Here is a 21323-nt window from a genome sequence, read left to right on the forward strand (position 1 = left end):
AGAGAAGGAAATTTCTCCTTGTACCATGGGTCAAGAAAGGTGCATAGCCAGTATTTCATGGTGGACAAAATGTCTTTCACGTGAGGGTCTTGGGAAAGGCATCTGGACATGAATTGTGCCATGTGTGGCAGCATACAAAGAGTCAAACATTCAGTGTCCCCACCAGGACGGACACTAACCATCCTCTCCTCTTCACGACGCATCGCCTCCTCCTCCTTCACTTCAGGCCATATATGCTGGACAGGCATGAAGCTGGGATTTGGAGTCCCCTCTTTAGCGCAGACCAACACTTCCCTCCTTTCCTCCTCCTCCTCCTGTTCCTCGTCATCACCCAATGTGGCCTGAGAATATTGTCTGAGGCTGGGCTGTGTGGCATTAACCACTGTAAAATCTTGCTCCATAGCCACCTGCTTGACATTCAAAGCTTCCTCTTTGAGATTCTGCAGCAAAAGTTTTAATAGACAGAGCAGCGGGATGGTTACGCTGATAATAGCATCATCAGTGCTCACGCAGCCAGACCGGCAAAAACCTGAAATAACTTTCGGAAATGGGTGCTGACACGGTGTAACTTGGCAAGTAGGTCTGGCAAGTCAGGGTATGTTTTTAAAAACTGTTGTACAACCAAGTACAGCACGTGAGCCATGCATGGAGCGTGTACTGGCATTCCGAGCTTTAAAGCCATCACCAAGTTACGCCCATTATCGCACACAACCAAACCTGGTTGGCGGTTCAGTGGGGAGAGCCACTGATCAGTCTGTTCTTTTATTCCTTTCAACAGCTCTGCTGCATTGTGAGCTTTATCACCTAAACAGATGAGCTTCAGCAGAGCGTGCTGCCATTTCGCCAAGGTGGCGCTGCAGAGCTTCCAGCTGGGGAGCGATGGGAGGCTAGTTCTGCTGAGAATGAGGAGGAGGAGAGACAGGAACTGGCATTCGAGGAGACTGAAACCTTGATGGAAGTTGGGCCTCCTATTCTTTGTGTGGGTAAGATGTATGATGTCCCAGCCTCTGACTCTGTCCCAGACTCCACCAGATTCACCCAGTATGCCGTTATTGAAATGTAGCGTCCCTTCCCACAAGTACTTGTCCATGTGTCTGTGGTTAGGTGGATCTTCCCTGTGACTGCGTTGGCCAGAGCACGGCTGATATTGTGTAATACGTGCTTACTTAACGCGGGGACGGCACACCGGGAAAAATAGTGACGGCTGGGAATTGAATACCATTGGGCTGCCACCACTAGGAGATCGCAGGAAGATTCTATTCTTACAAGCTGAAACGGCCACATTTCCAGGGCTAGCAATCTGGCAATGTGGGTGTTTAGCATTTGGGCCTCTGGGTGAGTGGATATTTCTTCTTCCTGTGAAACATCTGGGGCAGGGACAACTGAACGCTGTGCTAAGAAATGAACTGAACGTGGTTGCTGACTGTTGTGTCTGTGCAACTCCAGGGTTGTGGGCAGGACGAATCAGCACCTGCTTCATGGACAGCAGATTGGGAAGGCTGTAACACAGGGAAAGTGGCCATGGTTTCACCCTCAGACACAGATTTTACACCCAGGCGTTCCACCCACCTACTGATGTGCTTGTGTAAGAGGGTGAACTGTAGTCCCACTGAGAGGGCACTAGGACCCTGTGGTTTTTGCCTATTGCAGAAGAGAACAGACCGTGCAACACTCCCAGAGACAATGTGTGCTGCTGGGTGGGGTCTAGTGTCTCGGGTGTAAAGTGAAACTTGGAAGTGAGAGCTGAGAGAGAAAAAGGCGGGAAGCAAAGGCAGAAGCTGCTGTGATATCTTAAAGAGAGACTGTGTGTGGATTTACTGCAAGTGTTTTTGGAGGAAAAGAAGCTTTTGAGAGACTTTTTGTTGCTAACGTTCCCCTGGAGAAGAATTAACCTTTTGTTTAACTCTGTGAGAGACTTGTGTGGCTAACGTTTCCTGGAGAGGAGTTAACCCTTTATTTAACAAAAGACTGAGACTTTACTAAGAACCCAGTACGTATTTGGAAGTCTGTGGATTCCCTGTGCATTGAGTGGAGAACCAAGTCTGGACAGACTGCTGATACAGAGACGGACGGATTGTCGTGGAAGCATTCCTAGGAGCTACAGAAGCAGAGACTACATCGTGAGACCACTAACTAAGTCCCCGGCGTTTGGGCTCGGCATCGGCCGACAAGACAAGAGGAGTTTGCTGTAACTTATTGGCGCTGAAAATATGAACTGGCTGCAGCCTGTGCGGATTCCTGCCTGAGAGGAAATCCATCTCAGGATACGGTACCATAGTTATAGATACCCGGGTATCTCTGCTCAGAGTGTTAAATTGTTACTTTAGAGGTGTATCTTATATTAGAGTTGTGTAAGTTATACTCAGTGTGCCATTCCAGGGGCTCCCTTAATAACACTACATTCAATTTACACTTGTTCCTGCTTTTAGTTGCCTGTTAGGTAAATTTCTTACTAGTCTGTTGTAGTATACAGTTCTCAGGAGACCTTGGAGTGGCACAGTGATTTCAGCTGCTGCTGAGCTAGTGTATCTTTGGGGTGCATCTGTCTTAATATTCTCCATATTACCTTGATTATTTTGCCTTTGAGTAAATACCGTTGGAGATTTCTGCCTTGGTCTTGGTTTGTGACTCACTGGATCTTATTCGGACCTCTGGTCATTACATTTTTGGCGTAGTCGGCAGGATCCAGTGTTTGTCATGGACGAGGGCGATGGTGGAAATGACCCCGCTGTATCCGCATCCTCCTCGGGGGTTGGGGTTCCCCTGGCAGCCGCGGCGACTTCGGGAGGGTATGTGCCTGTAGGAGCTTTACTTCAGCACATGCCGAAATACGATGGGCGCAATATGGCGTTGCAAGATTGGGCTGAGAGAATCCGGAGTATTCTGCGCATGTGTAATTTGACCCCCGCGTTACGCGCTGAGCTGGCATTAAATGCACTGGAGGGTGATATTAGGCGTATGGTGATGGTGCGCCCAGAATCAGAGAGGGATACATTAGAAAAGATTTTGGAACTGTTAGAGGGGAGTTTGGGGGGCCGAGCGCGCGTGGCCCAGCTTCGGTCCCTATTCTTTAATCGTCCCCAGAGAGAGTGTGAGTCCCTGATGCAGTACTCTAATATTTTGCAAGAGATGTTGAATGAGATGCAGCGACTAGACCCGGGGGCCATGGGGGCATTCCGGGAGGTAGACCGCTTGCTCCGGGACCAATTCATCACCGGTGTAGCCAATAGACTTCTCCGGGACAAACTGTTGGAAATGGTCCGGGTTGCACCAGAGTTATCTTTCTGGCAGATTTACCGAGCTGCAGTGGAAAGGGAAGAGAAATCGGCCTATGTTCCCGAGGGGTCAGTGAACAGTGCCCAGCTGGAGGAAGGTGGTTCATCAGGGTCGGGGGGAGAGGGGCTGGTAAGCGTGGTACAAGCTCTGCGTGCTGAGGTGAAGGAGTTGAAGCTGAAATTGTCTCAACTGACAGTTGATCCCGCCTCTACCCCCTCGCGGGAACCTCCTACCTCACCCCCTGGAACGGTGACCCCGCAAATGGCCAGGTCGTCCTATCATAATGAGTCAAGCCCTCGCCCACGAGGAACAATCACCTGCTGGAAGTGTGGCCGCCAGGGACACATCTCGCGTTACTGCCGGGCGCTTACAGCCCCAGAAACCCCGTCGCCGGCTTTAAACTTCCGGCCGCTGCCATGAGAGGGCAAGCAGCAGCGGCCCCACCCACACAAAGCCCTCGACGGAATGAACAAGATTTGTTTGCATGTAGTCCAGTGATAGAAGCAGAGTTTGAAGGGCGGAAGATGAGGTGCTTGGTTGACACGGGATCCGAATGTACTATAATGCCTCTAGAAGTATATGAGAGATACTTCAGTCGACTAGTGATTCCAGAGGATGGCCGAGTGATACGACTGACCGCCGCAAATAATGGTCAATTGTCAGTAAAAGGGATCGTGTGGATGCAACTAAAAATGTTTGGTCAAGAGCTGGGGCAGAAAGGGGTAGTACTGGTGGATCACCCCCCTAGAAGAGGGATGGAAGTGACGCTCGGAATGAACGTGCTGCGAGATTTGAATCACCAGATGTATGCCAGTGAAGGACCCCGATACTGGGCCCGTGCGACAAGACACCGACCCACACAGAGAATTCTACACCGTCTAGTGCTGAGTTGCGACTTGCTGAAAAGTGCGGTCCCAGGTGGCCGGGTGGGCCGGGTCCGAGTGACTTCGAGGGCCCCGATCCTGCTGGGACCCAGACAAGAGGAACTCTTAATGCTGCCTGTGGGAGCTGCACAGAGATTGAATGGGCTTGAAGTGCTACTTGAGCCCGCCCGAGAGGGTTCCTCATTTGCCAAGGTACATGTGGCCCGTTCTTTGGCGATTGTGAAGAATGGACGAGTACCGGTCCGATGCATCAATGTTTTAGATGAAGCTGTTGCAATTCCCGCTGGGACCATACTGGCTGAACTGTTCGTACCGGCAGAGAAGGTGCCGGAAAATGCAGGGTTCGAATTGCGACCAGACCAACAGTCATCCTGGACATTCGCGGTCGAGGTAGGCCGGACTGAACCTCCTACGGAGGAATGGAATGTTCATGTGATCATGGAGCAGATGGGAGTGGATCGGGAGAAGCTGACCCCCGTGCAGTTGGAGCAGTTGGAGAGAGTTTTGTGGGAACATCAAGAGACCTTTTCCCGACATGGAGAGGACTTCGGGTGTACCCAGACGATTGAGCATGAGATTCCAACGGGGGATACTCCACCCATTAGAGAAAGATATCGCCAAATTCCTCCGGCGCTCTATCAAGAGGTGAAGAGCATGGTGGCCAGTATGCTGGACAACCAAGTGATCCGAGAGAGCCGGAGTCCCTGGGCGGCCCCTGTAGTCTTGGTCCGCAAGAAGGATGGGACACTCCGATTTTGTGTGGACTATCGGAAATTGAATGCCCACACCGTACGGGACGCATATCCTTTACCCCGTATTGAAGAATCCCTGTCGGCCCTGGGTCGGGCCAAGTATTTCTCAACGTTGGATTTGGCAAGCGGGTACTGGCAGGTCCCAATGGCTGAAAAAGATCGGGCCAAGACGGCGTTTGTATTGCCAATGGGGCTCTTTGAGTTCAACCGGATGCCCTTTGGCCTCGCTACCGCCCCGGGAACCTTCCAACGCCTGATGGAACATTGCTTGGGTGATCTAAATTTTGAATCAGTCCTGATATATTTCGACGACATTGTGGTGTTCGGAACCTCATTTGAAGATCATCTGGAGAAGCTGCGTCAAGTTCTCCGGCGGCTCAAGAGCTACGGCCTGAAAATAAAGCCAAAAAAATGTCAGCTGTTACGAAACCAGATTGAATATTTGGGGCATCTGGTGACCCCGGACGGGGTACTACCTTTAGCCAGTAAGATTAAGGCGGTACAAGAGTGGCCACCTCCTTGTGACCTGCGAGAAGTGCGGGCCTTCCTGGGCCTAGCAGGATACTATCGGCGGTTTGTGCCTAAATTCTCACAAGTGGTGAGTCCCTTGAATGAACTTTTGAGAGGGACAGCGCTGGGTCCTCGAAATCGCCCCATTCCATGGGGGCCCCTACAGAAAAAGGCATTTGATGGAGTGAAAACCGCCCTAACGAGTGCCCCATTGCTGGCCTACGCCCGGTTTGACACCCCTTTTTTGTTGTATACCGATGGTAGTCTTCATGGGTTGGGGGCAGTACTAGCACAGGTGCAGGACGGCCGAGAACGAGTGATTTCTTATGGCAGCAGATCTTTAAGAGACTCCGAGCGAAATCCGGCTAACTACAGCTCATTCCGTCTGGAATTGCTGGCCCTGGTGTGGGCAATTACAGAACGCTTCGCCGAGTATCTAACAGGAGCTGAGGTGCTAGTCATGACAGATAACAACCCGCTAGCTCACTTAGAGAATGCAACACTGGGGGCGTTGGAGCAGCGGTGGGTCGCCAGACTGGCCAAGTTCAATTACCGCATTAAATTTCGCTCTGGTCGAGAGAATGGCAATGCAGATGCATTGTCAAGAGTGCCCCTTGGGTCATCCGGGGAAGATGTTGATGAACAACTTGAGGATACTGAAACTCCAGCTTTGGGGCAAATACCTATCTTCCAAAGTGTGGTACACTCAAGTGGGGTGGCCACCGGGATGCCCTGTGTCCTGGGTAAAACACCCTCAGATTGGACAAGAGTCCAGGATGAGTGTCCGGACGTTGCACTTGTGCGCCGTTGGGTACAAAACAAGGCCTGGCCCAGTGCAGAGGACAAGGCTCAGTTGTCCATGGAAGGAATGAAACTCCTTCGACAATGGGATAAATTGTGTGTGGAACAAGGTCTTTTGTATCGTAAGGTGTACCTGCCATCGGAGCTGCAGCATCGGTACCAACTGATAATTCCTGTGGGGATGGGGCCGGTGGTCGCTCGTGAGGCGCATGAGAAGGGGGCCCATTTTGGAAGTGAAAAGACACTTCAGTGGTTGCAGCGAGTCCTCTACTGCCCTGAGTTGGGAGGGATGGTGGCCGACGCGTGTCGGCAGTGCCGAATTTGTGGGCTCAACAAAAGCCCTGAGCAGCGGGCTCCCACACAGTCTATTAAGACTTCAGCTCCACTGGAACTACTCATGATTGACTACGTGTTGATAGGGTACTCTACATCAGGGTACTCCTACTGCCTGGTGATGACAGATCACTTTACCAAGTATGCTGTAGCGGTGCCGACAAGAGATCAGACGGCCAAGTCGGCGGCTGAGGCAGTGTGCCGACATTTCTTCCAAGTGTTCGGGTGTCCGCAGAGAATACATTCAGATCAAGGGGCCTGCTTTCAGGGAACGCTGATGAAAGAGTTGCACCAGCTCTATGGTATCGAGCAGTCGAGAACAACGCCTTACCACCCTCAGGGTAACGGGGCGTGTGAGCGTTTTAATCGGACCCTGTTGCAAATGTTGAGGTCCTTAGAGAGTCAGCAACAGACATGCTGGCCTGAGTATCTCCCCGAATTGATGTGGGCTTACAATAACAGGGTGCACAGTACTACTGGTTACTCACCACACATGTTGATGTTTGGTAGACCTGGCCGAGACATTGAGGATTTGAGCATGCCAGATCCCTCCTCCGCCCCCCTTCGGACTGCATCCGAGTGGGTACGAGAGCATCGGCGGCGGTTGAGGGTGGTGCATCAGGTGGTGGGTGACCGCCTTCGCCAGGTGGTCCATAAGGACACGCGACCTGTACAAACAGAGCTGTTCTCTCCGGGAGACAGAGTGTTGGTGAGGACAAAACGACGGTCAGGAAAGCTGAGTGACCGATGGGAGGCGATACCGTATCTGATAAAAAAACAGGTGAACCCTGAGATTCCAGTGTACGAGGTCGAACCGGTGGGGACAGGGGGGCCAACCCGTAATTTGCATCGTAACATGTTACAGCGGTGCTGGTTTGAAGATTCGGCGCCTACCCCCCTAGAGCCAGAGGCCATGTTTCAAGGGGCGGAAGCTCTGAATGATCTTGAGTTTGATGGTGTGCTTACTCCTGCGCCTGCTTATTTGCCCCCTGTGACCGATCTGGCCTCGGGTGATGAGAATGTTGGGGATATGGAGGATGTTGTTGAGGAGAGTGCATCAGGTCAACTGCTTGGTCCTGACGCTGTATCACAGGACATCGAGCCGCAGGAGGAGACAACTCCACTTACGCCCACTGACACGACCATGGAAGAGACTCTAGCTCCCTCTAAGGTCGCACCTGTTGATGTAGGACTCAGGAGAACTACACGATCTACGGCAGGAATACCGCCTCAGCGATATGCTCAAGATGAATTTGAGTGGGAAGGTATGTCGAGGACGCCAACCTCTAGTGGGGTGGCATGTAAGAGGGTGAACTGTAGTCCCACTGAGAGGGCACTAGGACCCTGTGGTTTTTGCCTATTGCAGAAGAGAACAGACCGTGCAACACTCCCAGAGACAATGTGTGCTGCTGGGTGGGGTCTAGTGTCTCGGGTGTAAAGTGAAACTTGGAAGTGAGAGCTGAGAGAGAAAAAGGCGGGAAGCAAAGGCAGAAGCTGCTGTGATATCTTAAAGAGAGACTGTGTGTGGATTTACTGCAAGTGTTTTTGGAGGAAAAGAAGCTTTTGAGAGACTTTTTGTTGCTAACGTTCCCCTGGAGAAGAATTAACCTTTTGTTTAACTCTGTGAGAGACTTGTGTGGCTAACGTTTCCTGGAGAGGAGTTAACCCTTTATTTAACAAAAGACTGAGACTTTACTAAGAACCCAGTACGTATTTGGAAGTCTGTGGATTCCCTGTGCATTGAGTGGAGAACCAAGTCTGGACAGACTGCTGATACAGAGACGGACGGATTGTCGTGGAAGCATTCCTAGGAGCTACAGAAGCAGAGACTACATCGTGAGACCACTAACTAAGTCCCCGGCGTTTGGGCTCGGCATCGGCCGACAAGACAAGAGGAGTTTGCTGTAACTTATTGGCGCTGAAAATATGAACTGGCTGCAGCCTGTGCGGATTCCTGCCTGAGAGGAAATCCATCTCAGGATACGGTACCATAGTTATAGATACCCGGGTATCTCTGCTCAGAGTGTTAAATTGTTACTTTAGAGGTGTATCTTATATTAGAGTTGTGTAAGTTATACTCAGTGTGCCATTCCAGGGGCTCCCTTAATAACACTACATTCAATTTACACTTGTTCCTGCTTTTAGTTGCCTGTTAGGTAAATTTCTTACTAGTCTGTTGTAGTATACAGTTCTCAGGAGACCTTGGAGTGGCACAGTGATTTCAGCTGCTGCTGAGCTAGTGTATCTTTGGGGTGCATCTGTCTTAATATTCTCCATATTACCTTGATTATTTTGCCTTTGAGTAAATACCGTTGGAGATTTCTGCCTTGGTCTTGGTTTGTGACTCACTGGATCTTATTCGGACCTCTGGTCATTACACTTGGCTGCCATGTGTTTCTGCATGCTGATGGTGCTCAGGTTCGCAGTCTTGTTGCCTCTTCTCAGTTTGGTATGGCAGATGCTGCAAATTACAGTTGTTCTGTCTGAAGGACTTTCAGAACAAAAACTATCATAAAGGGGAACAATGCAAGCATGGCCTGTTATATAGCCGAGTGGGGGGAAGCTCAGTGGAACAGTTGACCGAGTTCTCCCTCTCGTCAAACCACTACCTCTCCTTGTCAGTTTTCATGCTACGGATACATCTCTCTCTGCACTGCTGTGCTCACTATGAGTGTCACTGTGCCAGGTTGGATCAGTGGCTTCATCTTCGACCATCATCATCTTCCAATTCATCAATCTGATCCTCCTTCTGAGTTGCAATTTTAAGCTGACAAGTTTGCAACTGTGCATCATGATTATCCTCCATCTCTTCAGGCATGAATTGACCTTCCTCAATGTGCCTTTCTCCTGCCGTGGGTGCTCAAATGTTTGTGCATCAGTGCACTCCACCTCCTCATGACTCTCTTTAATGGTGCAAGTTGACAGGCTTGAATAATTACAATGGAACATAAACAGTTCCTATCAGTGGCAATACACTGGAGCATTTGTCTGCCATCCAACCAGCAACATCCTCTCACTTGTCTGGGTTTGACAGTGGTGTAGCGTGCTGACTGAATTTTGGCATGAAGCTAGAACTAGATGTAGTCACCTTCTGATCTGTCACATGGCCTTGGTGGGCACCACCACATCCACGTTCCTTAACGTCACTCGATCCCATATTCAATGCGTTATGAAAAAATGTTTTCCTGGCTTTATTTTTCACAAGTACCATCACAGAGGTGTTATGTACAAATTCCTTGTATCTAGCAATGTGTGGCTATTTGTTTTTCAGATATCAGCTTTATTAAACACGGCAACAGCAGACTCATGAAAATTACAGGTAGTCATGTTTGCGTATCTCAGCAGGCTTTGCGCCAGTCGCACAACAGCTAGTTAAAGATACGCTATTTATTTAACCAATAGAAAATTAGTATATTTTTATATCGCCTTTATGACACACAACAACAGCAGAGTAAGGAAAATTACTAGTAAATAGTGACATTTTCGTATCTCTGCAGGCTTTGCGCCAGTTGCACAATTCTTTGATAAAAATACGCTATTTATTTAATCAATAGAAAATTAGTATTTTTTATATCACCTTTATGACACATGCCAACAGCAGAGTAAGAAAAATTATTGGCACGGGTAAATTGTGACATTTGCGCACCTCTTGCAGGCTTTGCACCAGTTGCACAACTGCTAGACAAAGATACGCTATTTATTTAACCAATATACAGGTGCTTCTCACATAATTAGAATATCCTAAAATAGTTAATTTGTGTAAGTTCTTCAATACAAAAAGTGAAACTTGTATATTATATAGAGTCATTACAGAGTGATCTATTTCAAGTGTTTATTTCTGTTAATGTTGATGATTATGGCTTATAGCCAATGAAAACCCAAAAGTCATTATCTCAGTAAATTAGAATACTTTTTAACACCACCTTGAAAATTGATTTTAAAATCCAAAATGTTGGCCTACTGAAACGTATGTTCAGTAAATGCACTCAGTACTTAATGCATCAATGCAGCATGCCATGGTGGCGTCCAGCCTGTGGCACTGCTGAGGTGTAATGGAAGCCCAAGTTGCTTTGATTGCAGCCTTCAGCTCGTCTACATTATTGGGTCTGGTGTCTATCATCTTCCTCTTGACAATACCTCATAGATTCTCTATGGGGTTAAGGTTAGGCATTGCTGGACAATTAAGCATAGTGCTACTGTGGTTTTTAAACCAGGTATTGGTACTTTTAGCAGTGTGGACAGGTACCAAGAAAGAAATTTCCATCTCCTAAAAGCTTGTCGGCAGAGTGAAGCATGAAGTGCTCTAAAATTTCCTGGTAGATGGCTGCGCTGACTTTGGTCTTGATTAAACACAATGGACCTACACAAGCAAATAACTTCCTCCCGACGAAGCTGTAGCAGACAGCGAAACGCACGTCGAGGTGTTTTGTGCACGAACGTCTCTCACACCATGTCAACAAGTATAGTTTGAGATTTGCTCATAAGCATTGAGTATGTTCATTTATATTTGTGGCTGGCTAACTATTCATAGATTGAAAAACTAGTGTTATATGGCGGCAGTTACACATGTAGCCCACTATACCTAAATTACCATTACATTGGTGGATAGTAGGTTGTATAAATATTTTTTGGAGCAATGGGTGGACATTTATTGATATTATATCTTTATATAGCTATGTCACCCATGTTTTATAGGGAGTTATTATATACCACTATCCTTTTTCTGATGTGGTGACAGTGATGTTCTGTACATTCATTGGTTCATGTACTATGTCCTACATGTAAGTTATCCATATCTTATGTATTTATATTATGATATGTACTCTATTTAATAAAATGTGTTGTTGAAATTTTTTTTATTATACATTGGATCAGTGCTCCTTCTTTATTCTTCAATAACAAGCAGATAACATGACTCCTCAAGCCATCACTAATTGTGGAAAATTCACACTAGACCTCAAGCAGCTTGGATTGTGGCCTCTCCACTCTTCCTCCAGACTTTGGGACCTTGATTTCCAAATGAAATGCAAAATGTATCGTATTTTTCGGACTATAAGATGCACCGGACCATAACACGCACCCCAAATGTTCAGAAGGAAAATAGGGAAAAAAAATTAATGTGTCAAATGGGGGTCCGTCTTACAGTTCAAATTCAGTTTACGGGGGTGATCGTCAGCGCTGGTGGAGCGTGGTCACAGGGGGGTTCAGTGGTCTGGCAATATGTCTCCCATCCCAGACTGGTGCAGCAGGTTCAGGGGTGCTCATCGTGCGGGGGGCTCCGCCGGCATTTTGTGAAAGCCCGGAGTTCCCCGAACATCCATTGCTGTAATGCAGGGCCTCCGATAAATCCCATCCCAGGCTGGTTCGGCAGTGCTCTGTGGTGCAGGGGGCTCCGCCGGCATTTTGTGAAAGCATCTGGGAAAATGCCCACCGGGGGCGGCGCATGCTCAGATTGAGATCTTGGCAAATGAGATCTCGGTGTCCCAGAGGCCACTATTGTCCCAGAGGCCACCGCATTTCAGCAATGGATGTGTGGGGGCCTCTGGGCTGTCACAAAACACTGGCACAGCCCCCCGCACCACAGAGCACAGCCGAACCTGCTGCACCAGCCTGGGAAGGGAGTGTGATAATCGCCCTGCAGCCCTGGACTGGGACTGCCGCAGAATCACCCGACTCCTGCCGCCGGACTATTTGTAAGTATATTCCGACTTTTTGGAGTAAAAAAGTGCATCTTATAGTCCAAAAAATACGGTACTTTCATCTAAAAACAACACCTTAGACCAATGAGCAACAGTCCAGTTCTTTTTCTCCTTGGCCCAGGTAAGACGCTTCTGGCGTTGTATATTGATCATGAGTGGCTTTACACAAGGAATTCGACACTTGTAGCCAGAGGCGTAGCTAGGGGTTCAGCTCAGGGGGGGCGAGATATCTGAGTGGGCCCCTAACCCCTGACTACAACTACGGTGTGGCACTGTAATTGCGTGTATAAGAACCTCAGCCGATGATCCCCCTGTAACTAAAAAAAACTCCACAAAGACCATCACTACCAGTCCTACGGAACATAGATCACTGCACAGTTACAGATAATGACTTACCACTGACGTTCTTTCTGATGGAGTAAAAGTAAAGTTCTACGTTTTAAGTTACAAATGGACTATGTCTCTGTGTGCAAACGTGTGGAGAACGCCTTCAGCAACTTATAAGAGATCCTGAAGGTGCAGAGAGACAAGTACACTGACTAAAGTACAGTCTTTATATGTGAAGGAAGACCAGGGAGCACAAGAGCCAATATTCTCAGCCATGACTGCGGCTCTGACACTCTCTCACACTTGGCGTAGTCGGCAGGATCCCGCAGCCATGCAAAGTGGGGATGCCGTGAAACATGAAAATGCTGTTATCCCAAAAGTGACTAATGTAATAGACGTGACTGAAATTTTGAAAGTAACCGACCCTTTATTTGTAAACAGGATGGCGGCTTTAAAGATGGTCGAGAATGGCGCCAAAGAGGAGAACAATGACTGTGATCAAAGCCTTGGTGGGCGTGCCGACCCAGAGGTGGTGTCTCCAGGTCCACCCATCATGGGCACGAATGAGAAGGAGACGTCAGACACAGCACCGGCAGCGATGGACCATTTCTGTACCCATCATTGCAGGTGCATAGGCCATATAGAGTGGAAATGGCGGTAAGAAGAGAAGAAGGCCCGACCCGGAGAATTAAGAGAAGTCGACAATGAATTCCACCCAGACCAAACCACAGTACCTGCGGAGGAGTGCTGCTGGCAACCGGCGGTGCCAGAACCCCTTCGTCTGGAGCCAGTGCTTCCACAACCAGAAAAAGCAACAGCCGTGGAGATTCCCACACTGGAATTGAAGGCTGAGCCAGTACTTCAGCATCGGGAGTCGGCGTGCACGGCTGTGTCCACAGAGGGATCAGGTGGTCACGGGATGAGCGCGGTCAGGCTGTTGGAATTAGAGATGGTGAGTGGACCTTGCCCCTTGACCACAGAAGGCTGGCCCATGCCCCGACCCCTCACCACGGAATGCCGGTCTGTTGCACGGCCTACCGTTCCAGAGAGTGAGCCTCTGTGCAGTGGTCCTGCACCTCAAGGCCTGCCACCTGCTCATCAAACACTGGGGGCCCAACCCCCATCCAGTGGTGACCTGACTCTTGGCTCATCATGATTTCATCAGGCGACGGGGGGCCCATTTCCATCTCAGGCCACCTGGATTGCAGGTGTTATCGAACGCAAGAAACAACGTGAGAAGGAAGTATAGACAGAGCTGCGCCAACCTGGGGAGAGGTGCTATGGCTGGGCAATGTACTTGTGCGCAATTAGTTTTTGCAGACATTGACCATGGATATGGTTTAATACAGGGGTTAGGCACAAATGATAAAGTCTACGTCAATGCCGCTTTCATAAAGTATTGCAGACCCCCGGATGAGGGGATTGGGTTTCCTTTATCAAAGAAGACAGCTCGTATGGATGCTTCGCGGTGGCTGTGACCTTGTGCCAAGGGGAAGATCCAGAGCAGTATGCAGTCCCAGAACAGACCCAGTCAGCTCCCTGTGTCTGGGCCACTGCTCAATCCAGCTCTGCCTCTGTGCTAACCTGGCAGACCATAGCTCTTGTGGCTGCAGAGTCAGTCGGCCCGAACCAGGGCCCTGAGTCCAAGGGCGCACAACATGACACGAGACGTGTGTTGTTAAACTGTGAAAACTTGTTGAAGGAAAGAAAGTTGTGCTCGTTGCACCATATAGCATTGGATAAAATAAGGAGATATATGGGACTGTTTCACATCCCAGTGGGCAGAGGAGCCCTGGAACACTCCCAGAGTCGGGGGTAATACGACTGGTACGGCCAGGAGTAACTGTTGTGTTGATTTTTAGTTTTATTGCGCCTGTTGCGCCTTTTCTGCTGGAAAGCAGGAATTTGCCACCCTGGAACTGTATCACAGACTGTGTGCAACTGCGGCAACAGACTGTACTCAGGACAGGCAGTGCACCTGTCAATCAAGTACAGTGCTCAGTTTTAAAGAGAGGGGAAAGCCTTCCCGAAGGACTGTTGACCTTACGGGAAGGTCATGTGCATGTAAAATATTTTGGATTATATCCTGCGGGAATCATCTGGAGGACTGAGTGCCAGGCATCCCTTTAGGGAGAAGAGACTCTCAAGCATCGTTAAAAATGGACTTTGCTCACGTTAAGCAGTGTATATTAATCTCTTTTGTCTCGCTGCATGGAGTATATGCTGTCTTTAATAAAGTTTTATGTGTGAATGGTCAGGGACAACCATTGTTAAAGGAAGGGGGAATGTAAGGGGTTGCAAGGACTAGTACACCCCCTACCCATTTAAGCACTTCCCGGTTTTTAATTTAGTGAGAGTATAACCGCACTATGCAAATGTGATTTCAATCTGCTATGTATATAGTGTTTTCTAACTGTTTGCTGCTATATGAATGTTTTATAATATTGAGTACAGTTTTTCCATAGTTGTCCAAGGACAGTGTAGTACCTTAATCGGGCCACTAGATAGGTCATGACATCTTAGTATAATTAATAGTTGATCATAGGAGGAGTTAACTGGGGTAAGGCAGGAACAGTTTACTGGTTAGAGGCAGAGGGGCTCAAGAGCCCGGACAGCTTGGGTGGGCTTTAGAGCCCAAGCTACCCAGTAGCTCCGCAACGTTCAAAGCTAGGAACCCAGCCTTCCAGGGCCCAGTGGGCCAGAAGTACAGCCTTAGCAACAGTGTGACAGCAGTGGTGGGATGGAAGCTACAGTGGAGGTAACAACAGTATGGGGGCGCAGGTGGGTCTATAATGTGGCAGCTCACTGCATGGGCAGATGCCCTCAGATCCGGGCAAAGGGGACGAGGGAACTCCTGAGCGTAGTGTGTCTGAACAGGGAGGACGCTGCGATACTGCAAGAGATGGTAGGACCCAGGCACGTACTGAAGGACGTAGGAAGAAGTGCAGGGAAAGTGGAGAATGAGGATTGTATGGAAACCTGTTGTATATAATGAGGATGTGCTGCGAAGAGGAAAATGTAATGTTCTACATTTTAAGTTACAACTGTACTGTGTCTCTGTTTGTGCGCAAACGTATGGAGAAGGCTTTCAGCAACTTAGAGGAGAAACTGAAGGTACAGAGAGCAGACAGGTAAGTACACTGACTAAAGTACGGTCTTTGTATGTGAAGGGAGACCAGGGCGCGTAAGATCCGATATTCTCAGCCACAACTACGGCTCCGGCGCTCACTCACACATACAAGGATGGGAGGGGGGAGCCACGCATACCAGGACAGCGACGGGGGAGCCATGCATACCAGGACAGCGACGGGGGAGCCACGCATACCAGGACAGCGACGGGGGAGCCACGCATACCAGGACAGCGACGGGGGGAGCCACGCATACCAGGACAGGACAGGGGGAGCCACGCATACCAGGACAACGACGGGGGGAGCCATGCATACTAGGACAGGACGGGGGAGCCACGCATACCAGGACAGCGACGGGGGGAGCCATGCATACTAGGACAGGACGGGGGTGCCACGCATACCAGGACAGGGATGAAGGGACAATGCATACCCAGCTTATACTCGGGTCAATAAGTTTACTCAGTTTTCTGTGGCAAAACTAGGTGCCTTGGCTTATACTCGAGTATATACAGTACTTGTTACTTTATTTGTGCAGGGTTATTAACATCACCTGGAGCTTTGTTGCCATAATTTAAAAATAATTGGAATGTTAATGTCACTTTTGAAATTAATTAACAAAAATTAACTTACCTTATATTTCATGTGAACCGTTTTGGCTGATTATCTATTTACGTGGACAACTGAAGCACATGATTATAAGACTATTGACTATATTACTATTACAGCCACAACAGTGTAAAAATATTATCTTCCAACACTTAATATAATTTCCTTTCAAGACGATCATTATTTAAATGGCCATTCACACAGGCTGATAATTGGCAAACAGACGTTTCACATTGGCCCGTGTACACATGATGCAGGTCAGTCAACAAATGATCAACAAACAATTTGATTGGATCATTTATGCAGGCATAAATTCGTTGTTCTCGGCAGCACAGTCTCATGTGTAAACATATGCTCTGTATGGGGCAGGACATTAGTATTAACAATCAGTCATTATGTCCCCAATACAGTTTTGTCACCCTGTGTGAACAATGCAGTAAACAAGTTCTAATTGACCTGTACTTAGAAATTAAACATAGTCAGGAATGCAGACCTAATGCCATATGATTTAAAGAGGTTTTCCACTATTAATTTCACCCCTCCCAGATGTCCTTTCTAAATATCAGTTTTCACGTATAGTCCTATTACCTGTAAGCTCATCTCTGTGTGGCGACTATTTTCCTCTTTTGTGATTCTGGCTTAGCTACTTCTGGTCTGGAAACCAGAATCGGACGAACTGAGCAGCGCACGTCACCTCGGTGAGTGACATTAGTCTGAGTACGCATGCTCAGATCAGACGTCACTTTGAAGTGCCTTTCGTTCCTAATAACAAGCAGCACTTGCCAGCTGAAGGCATGGCACTCCAAAGCATCAGCAGGATCTAGGCAGAGGAGGAGGGTGAAGCCTGATCTGGGCATGCGTGCTCCGAATGCTGTCACTCACCGAGACGTAGCCCCGCGACCGCCAGTGACGCATGCTGCTCAGTTTGTACAATTCCGGGGCCCAGACCAGAAGTAGAAGAGCCAGAATCACAACAAAAGGATATACGACTTACAGTGAGATGAACTTACAAGAGCAAAGCTGGCAATAGGAGTATATTAGAAAACTGTTAGTTAATAGTTAGAAAGAGTTAGGACATATGAAAATGGGGGAAAATTAGAAGAAGCCTGTTAAACATTTATTCCATGATGGTTAAAATATGGTATAAAAAATACTTTTTCTATGTTTGGTATTAAAAAGTCTGTGGAACCACGTAGATGTCCATGCAAGTCCTCAACTACTAGTGGTGGACTGACTTTTGGCACATGTCTGTACGTAGAAATTAGTGCTCATTTATGGGAAGAGATCATCCAGTTTGGGTTTTTAGGATTCAGGGTCTGCTCAGATCATAATACTGCAATATTATCTTAAAGAGAATCTATCATCAGGATTTTCCTACCTCATCTCAAAGCGGCATGATATAAGGGCAAATATCCTGATTCCAATGATGTGTCAAATCCTGGGCTGCGTGCTGCAGTTTTGATAAAATCACAGTATCATCTGCTGCAGATCGAGCAGTTCTCTGAATGCTGAGTTCTGTATAACCCTGCCCACACCACTGATTGGCAGCTTTCTATTTACATTAGGTATGGACAGAAAGCTGCCAATCAGTGGTGGTGGCATGGTTGGACTACCTGTTTGCCAGATTACTAGTGATCTGGTGTTAATCTCCTGCTGATAAACAATGATTATATTAAAACTATAGAAAGATGCCCAGTAAGTGACACATAACTGAAATCAGGGTCTCTATCTCTACATTATGCTGCTCTTTGATTAAGTAGCAAGAGCCTGCTGACAGGTTCCCTTTACCTGCATGGCAACTTCACAAATTCAGAGACATTAGAAGATAAGAGTGAGACATTAGTGTAAAGAAATACGGCATTTTGTACTGCACTACAAATTCATTATGCCAGCTAAATACTGTCATCGCTGAAATTAGATAAAGAAGAAATCTACCTTAAGCTGATACTTATCTAAGAGGAAATCACGCTACTATGAAAGTGTTGCCACTTACTGTTTCCACGTAAGACAGCTTTTTTTTTTTTAATCCTAATTGAAGCCTTTAAAACAGAGATCCAAAGAGTTTTACCTTTTCTTTTACCATTTCTTTTTTTAAAGAGGTAGGTAATTGCTACCTACTGCCTGTTGTGTCCAGCGCAGAGCCACAGACAGCTCCTGCCAGCCATTCAGCTGCCCGTGCTGATGTCACGTTCACAGAGTGGCACCTTCTTTTCTGCTCCACTCTGTCGATGGGGCAGGACTTCGTCATCATTCTGATTTACAGACGGATTCCCTATGACTAACTGGGGGAGCCAACTGTCAATCAAAATGATGTTGGAAGCCACGCCCCGTCGACAGAGCAGGATGGAAAAGAAGCTCTGTTGACGTGACGTCAGAAGAAGCTGAATCGTCGGCAGGAGACTGCTTGGTGCCGGCGATGAGCTGTGCTGGGTACAACATGTGTTAGTTCTTAGCCACATTTTTTGTTTTTCACAAAGTCCCAGATATCCTCTTTGAAGATATTTAAAGTATACAATGGGCAAAATTTTATAATTAGTCAAATGGACTTAAATTATTAATTTCATACATCAGGGGCAACAATGGAACTTTGAAAACTGTATTAAAGGCCTGTACTTAGGATAGGTTTTCAATATTTGGTGGAGTTTCAACCTCTGGGTACACTTTTGATAATAAATATGAAGGGGCTTTGCCTGGTACTGCTGCAAGCTTGTTCCTAAGAGCAGCCTAGTGATAGGTTCCCTTTAAGCACAGGAAAATTCCTTTTAAACCTAGTTCGCAAATTTTACACATGGTGCCTGATGGACCTCGTTGACTTATGATGACTTCTGTTGTGATTTTCCTTAATACAGGCCGCTATATTTCTTTCCGACACCGCCAAGCCTCTGACGATAGTGTGAACAGAGCCTAGTGGTATTTTGTAACGTTACTGTATGCACATTTGGTAAATATCTCAGAAGATCTGGATTTGGAAGAGCACAGATTAAAGGTTTATTTCTCACTTGTGTCTGTACAAAATATTTCTATACACTGAAAGTTCCCTCTCTGTCTCCCCACAAGAAAGAAATGGAAATAAGCTCAACATACAGAGCATACTTTTATAATTGTAAAACTCTCTGCTGGAAAAGTCAATGTCTTTCCAATAAAATATTTTGCATTTTAAAAGTTCTTTATAGGGTATAGAGTCTTCAGACACGCAAAGTATAACCACACCATAATCCTGATAGACATTGTCGTCGGGAATTACTGTCATTCCTAGCCGTCATATGGCCGATTCTCTTCTGTATGAAATATTGTCTAGTGCCATGGAAGCCTGAAGGCGATCTAGTTCTAGATGACTTCCCATAACATGGATGACCCCTTCATCGGGAGCACCACCAATAGCTTCTTCATCCTCATCTTCCTCCTGGCTTAGGAGAGCCAGCTCGTTTTCATAGCAGAAGGCGCTTGGGGAAGGCAAAGCGGTTATGCGACTCTCATGAAGTTCACGTGCGCTGCACAAAGGGGTTCCTGGCACCTGGTATGTTTTATGAAAGTGCGAATAGTCGACTTTATAATGATTCTTCTCCTCAAATACAACAGGCTCAAATCTGTGTCCCCAACGAATCTCACTGGCTAGATATGAGCTGCGAGCCTGTGTTGTCATAGCTGTGGCCTCAACCATGCCTTCCAAGATTACGACAATTTCAAAGTCCTCCCCCTCCAGCTGCTCCTTTCCCATTGAATATAACGGGCTCTCCTCATCAATCTCATGGACAATAATTATGGGGGAAACTAGAAATATACGATCCAGTCCACTGTCATAACCTACATTCAGGTCTCGCTGATCAACAGGGAGGTACTCACCCTCTTGAGTAACATATGGCCGGATCAGCTGAGCTCTTACATGAGCTTCTACAATGTGACTTTTGCGCAAATTACCAACCCTCCACATTAGGCACAGTTTACCATCTCTTAGGGCAATTACAGCGTGATGACTGAAGAGCAGAGTTTGAGCCCGTTTTTTTGGTCTAGCCATCTTGGCCATTATTGTTCCAATCATAAAAGAGTCAATGAGGCAGCCAAGGATTGATTGTGCCACAACGGCTAGAATGGCTAAAGGGCATTCATCAGTAACACAACGGAATCCATACCCTATAGTGGTCTGTGTCTCTACAGAGAAAAGGAAAGCTTCCACAAAGCTATTAACATGCATTAGGCATGGTTTTGGTGGGCCTGATCTTCCAGCAGGAATTGAACCAACACCTAAATCCCCATGGAGGAAAGCAATGCACCAGAACAGGAAGGCGAAGAAAAGCCAAGAAGCTAAGAAAGCGGCAGAAAAGATGAGCAGCATGTAGCGCCAACGGGTATCCACACATGTGGTGAAAATGTCAGCCATGTAGCGTTGGGATTTGTTGCTGAGATTGGCAAAGTAGACATTACATTGACCATTCTTTTTAACAAAACGATTACGCCGTTTCCGTCTTGAATGAGGGTGGTGGAGTGATGAGGCCCAGTGACCATTGAGACCCATAGATGGCATGCGGAGACCTTCTTCATCTGTTGACACAATGCTGTACCTACTGTAGAAGACAAAAAAAAAGTTAATTTAACTATTTTAAATTATTTATAAGTTCATTAGCCTTAAATGTAATTTTACTTTCAAAATTTCTACATTTGTATTGATTTCATTTGTTAGATTTTTACTTCCCCAAACTAACGAGGACATCTTTAATATTAGCACATTACTCACAATATTAAGATAACGTGGCCTAGAATTATTCTAATTTTAGACATTTATGAAATATGTACAAGATATGAAAGAAATATTGGATGGCAGTCCTGTACTTTATCTCTTTAAGAAAATCTGTAAAAAAAATTATTAAATCAAAGGAACATGGAACATCAGAATCCAGAAGTGGATTGAGAAATCACTTAAAGCAGGGAGTAATAATGATCACACTGCTGCCTTTGATTGACTACGGATCAATACAAGTGCTTGGCCATTAACCAGACCAGGCCTGTGAG

At 47.1% G+C, this 21323-nt stretch overlaps 1 protein-coding gene across 2 annotated transcripts in view; it reads right to left on the minus strand.

Annotated features, from left to right (window-relative positions):
• Positions 1–16603: 16603 nt before the first annotated feature.
• KCNJ4 (potassium inwardly rectifying channel subfamily J member 4) overlaps positions 16604–21323 on the minus strand; it is a 236891-nt gene continuing 232171 nt past the window's right edge. Inside the window, exon 3 of one of the 2 annotated variants that reach the window (XM_069736972.1) lies at positions 16604–20878. In XM_069736972.1, the coding sequence (XP_069593073.1) occupies positions 19576–20878 (1303 nt within the window). In that variant the 3' untranslated portion in view covers positions 16604–19575. The remainder of the gene's footprint in view (positions 20879–21323) is intronic. The other variant, XM_069736973.1, reaches the window with a different exon arrangement.

Source organism: Ranitomeya imitator, chromosome 8 (genome assembly GCF_032444005.1).
Source record: "Ranitomeya imitator isolate aRanImi1 chromosome 8, aRanImi1.pri, whole genome shotgun sequence".
Taxonomy (NCBI): Eukaryota; Metazoa; Chordata; class Amphibia; order Anura; family Dendrobatidae; genus Ranitomeya; species Ranitomeya imitator.